The sequence below is a fragment of the Olea europaea genome, chromosome 3 (assembly GCF_002742605.1).
Source record: "Olea europaea var. sylvestris chromosome 3, O_europaea_v1, whole genome shotgun sequence".
Lineage (NCBI taxonomy): Eukaryota > Viridiplantae > Streptophyta > Magnoliopsida > Lamiales > Oleaceae > Olea > Olea europaea.
In genome coordinates this window covers 20,091,939-20,094,790 of record NC_036239.1, presented here as the reverse complement: position 1 = coordinate 20,094,790, position 2,852 = coordinate 20,091,939, and the positions used below count along the sequence as shown (strand labels likewise).

The window sequence follows — 2,852 nt, the reverse complement described above, 5'->3', positions numbered from 1 at the left end:
CTTTCCCAGCAAAAAACTTCAGTAAATAATGGAATCCTCTAAAGTAATCAATGGAGAGCGATTCGAGAAGAAATGTGCCAAATACAAATCATATTGGGCTATCAACTTCCTCCACAGACAGCATACAGTCACAAAATCACAAATCTCTAAAAACAATGAAATGATAAAAAATGCTCGAGGGAAGCAATTGAACAGAACTATAGAGCCCTTGTTTGTCATTCCTAAACAATCTTGAGAAAATTCCTAACACCAGGCTGATGATTTATGCTTCTGGATCATTTATTTAGAGATTGGACTTGTCAAGATCGTCAAAGTAAGAATGCTCCATAGCTTTCTTTGCTGAAATCCGTTTTGATGGTTCATAATGCAACATTTCCTGTAATATCGAAATTTTTCGAGAGGTTAAATAGTGAATGTCAGTTAAGCAAGCCAAGGTGTATGCAATACTCACTGATAACAGGCTTCGCCCAGCTTCATCCAGCCCGGGGACTGCTGATGAAAGTGGCTTAGGACTCCATTGTGGGTATTCATGCCAGTTCACTAACTTGCTCACTCCAGGCCAAACTTCTTCATTAGGAGTTCCCAACAATCTGCTTTGAAATAAACATTAGGAAAAAGCACAAATTGAACGGTCCTGGTTGGAAATTCGAGTCATAATTTGGCCAAACCTGAAAATATGCAGCAGCTGTTGAAGCTCAGAGTCTCCGGGGAAGAGAGCTTGCTTTGTGACTAGTTCGGCTGCGATTACAGTCCAAGCTTAGCATTATTGAATAAATCTGCAATTAATGAAGCAAAGATAACAAGGAACTTACCAAATATACAGGCAACAGACCACATATCCACTGCAGTAGAATAATGTGTAGCTCCTAAAAGGACCTCAGGAGCTCTGTACCAGAGGGTCAGTATCTGAAAAAACAAAATGCATATAACTTAAAACTTCTTGATAAATGGCAAGAAGTTAATTGCATAGGATTCCCGAAAAAATTCTATACATTACCTCATGAGTATACTTCTTGATTGGTAAGGTAAAAGCTCTGGCCAGTCCAAGGTCTGCGATTTTAAGCATCATCGTCTTAGGATCCATCAAAAGATTGTGAGGCTTAAGATCCCTGAATCATCAAGCAAGGTTTATAGCTATGAAATGGAGGATATATATAAGAGTAAAAAAAACCAAGGATTTTTACCTGTGTAACACACCGTGGCCATGGCAGAAAGCAACACCCTTGCATAGCTGATACATCAAGCTCTGCAACGCAAAAATAAAAAATAAAATCTAAGATACAGAATGCATAAACTTGCATCAAGAATAGCAATAAACTATGCTATACCTTCACAATTTTAGTCGGGATGTTTTCCCCAGTGTGACGGAAGCTGCGAATGTATTTCTTGAGATCAGTGTCCATGTACTCAAACACCAAGTAAAGAACTGTCTTGCCTTCCTTATTCTGGCCTTGTTTCACATCCATCAATCTGTAAATTGTAGTTTACAGAGAACATCGTAAACTAGGGAAAAATATAAGAAACCAGTGGCTATATTTGGATCAATTAGATTCTACACTCACAAAATCTGATTAAAGATTAATTTAAGAAAAGGCCAATGACAGTTTTCTGATGTCCAATAATAACAATTAACTAGTTGATTGCTACATAAAAACCTTGAAATTGGTACAGATATTTATGTCTGAACTTTATAGCAGATTGTTTGGGAAACTCTAAAATAGTTTATTACTGGAAACTCATATCCAAATCAAAATTAAACAAAAATCAAGAAATTAATGGGCAGGATTCAAGGGCTCAATAAAAATGAAAAAGAAAACGAACCCAGAAAAACTTCATAATCATCCAATCCAAAAATTTGTAGAGCACCCAGAAAATCAACAATTTAAAGAATTTCGGAAACAAATTTTTTTAAATAAAGAGAATTAAAAGAAATTTCAAGAAAACCCATTAAAAAACATCTATTATTGAGTAAATTATCAACCTGACGACATGGGGGTCTCTTGAGAGCATACGCAACAAGGACACCTCGCGAAGAGTGGTAGGGGGTACACCTTCTTCGTCTTCGTGGAGACGGGTTTTCTTAAGGGCCACAATCTTGCCAGTTGCCTTTTCCCTGGCTCTGTACACTTTACCATACGTTCCCTCTCCCACTTTCTCCAGTTTCTCAAATGCCTCCATTGCAGACTTGGGTTTCTCGTCCATCATTTTTCCCTCTTCTCTTTGTTACTCTGTCTGTGTGAAAAAGACGGATCAAGATTTGAAGATAACAAATTTTAGGTTTCTTATCTGTTGGGTTAAATATTGGCGTTGAGGATTTCTGCACTCGTGCGCAACGGTAACATTTTTTTGAAATTCAAAATGTTAGGCGCGACGTGTGAAATTCCGTAATTAACCTCTTCGATTTGCATAAGGAAACAGAGGGTACATGAAGCATTAAAAACTAGAATGTAAAAATGTTATTAAGCATGTGTTTGGCCCCCATTATTCCTCATTACATTAAATTAAATTTTTCTCTCTCCTACTTTTAACCACACAATTTTCAATAAAATAATATTACACGTAACTCAAAAACTTTTCAACCACTCATTTTTAAAAAAAATACTATTCATCTCATTATAATTTATCTATAATGGGGCTCAAACGGGGGCTAATTTACATAAAAAGAGATATTTTGTCTCTTCTTTCATCCGTCCCAAATTATAGACCACTTTCCATATTGAAATTATAGATATTTTTTAATTTTCTAAGAGTATTTTCAATAGACTCTTTAAACATAAGATATTCTCTTATTGAAAGAGTCAACGATCAACTCTTAAAATTGTGTTTCAAGACTATAATTTAGAAAGTAAATT

At 35.8% G+C, this 2,852-nt stretch overlaps 1 protein-coding gene across 1 annotated transcript; it reads right to left on the bottom strand.

Annotated features, from left to right (window-relative positions):
* Positions 1–26: 26 nt before the first annotated feature.
* LOC111389217 (cell division control protein 2 homolog D) lies at positions 27–2,278 on the bottom strand. Its single transcript, XM_023014108.1, has 8 exons — positions 1,982–2,278; positions 1,329–1,470; positions 1,185–1,246; positions 998–1,109; positions 813–906; positions 669–738; positions 452–590; positions 27–376 (listed from the first exon to the last, which is right to left on the bottom strand). Exons 1-8 carry the CDS (start codon positions 2,203–2,205, stop codon positions 284–286), a joined length of 936 nt encoding a protein of 311 aa, XP_022869876.1. The 5' UTR covers positions 2,206–2,278; the 3' UTR covers positions 27–283.
* Between the last annotated feature and the right edge of the window lie 574 nt (positions 2,279–2,852).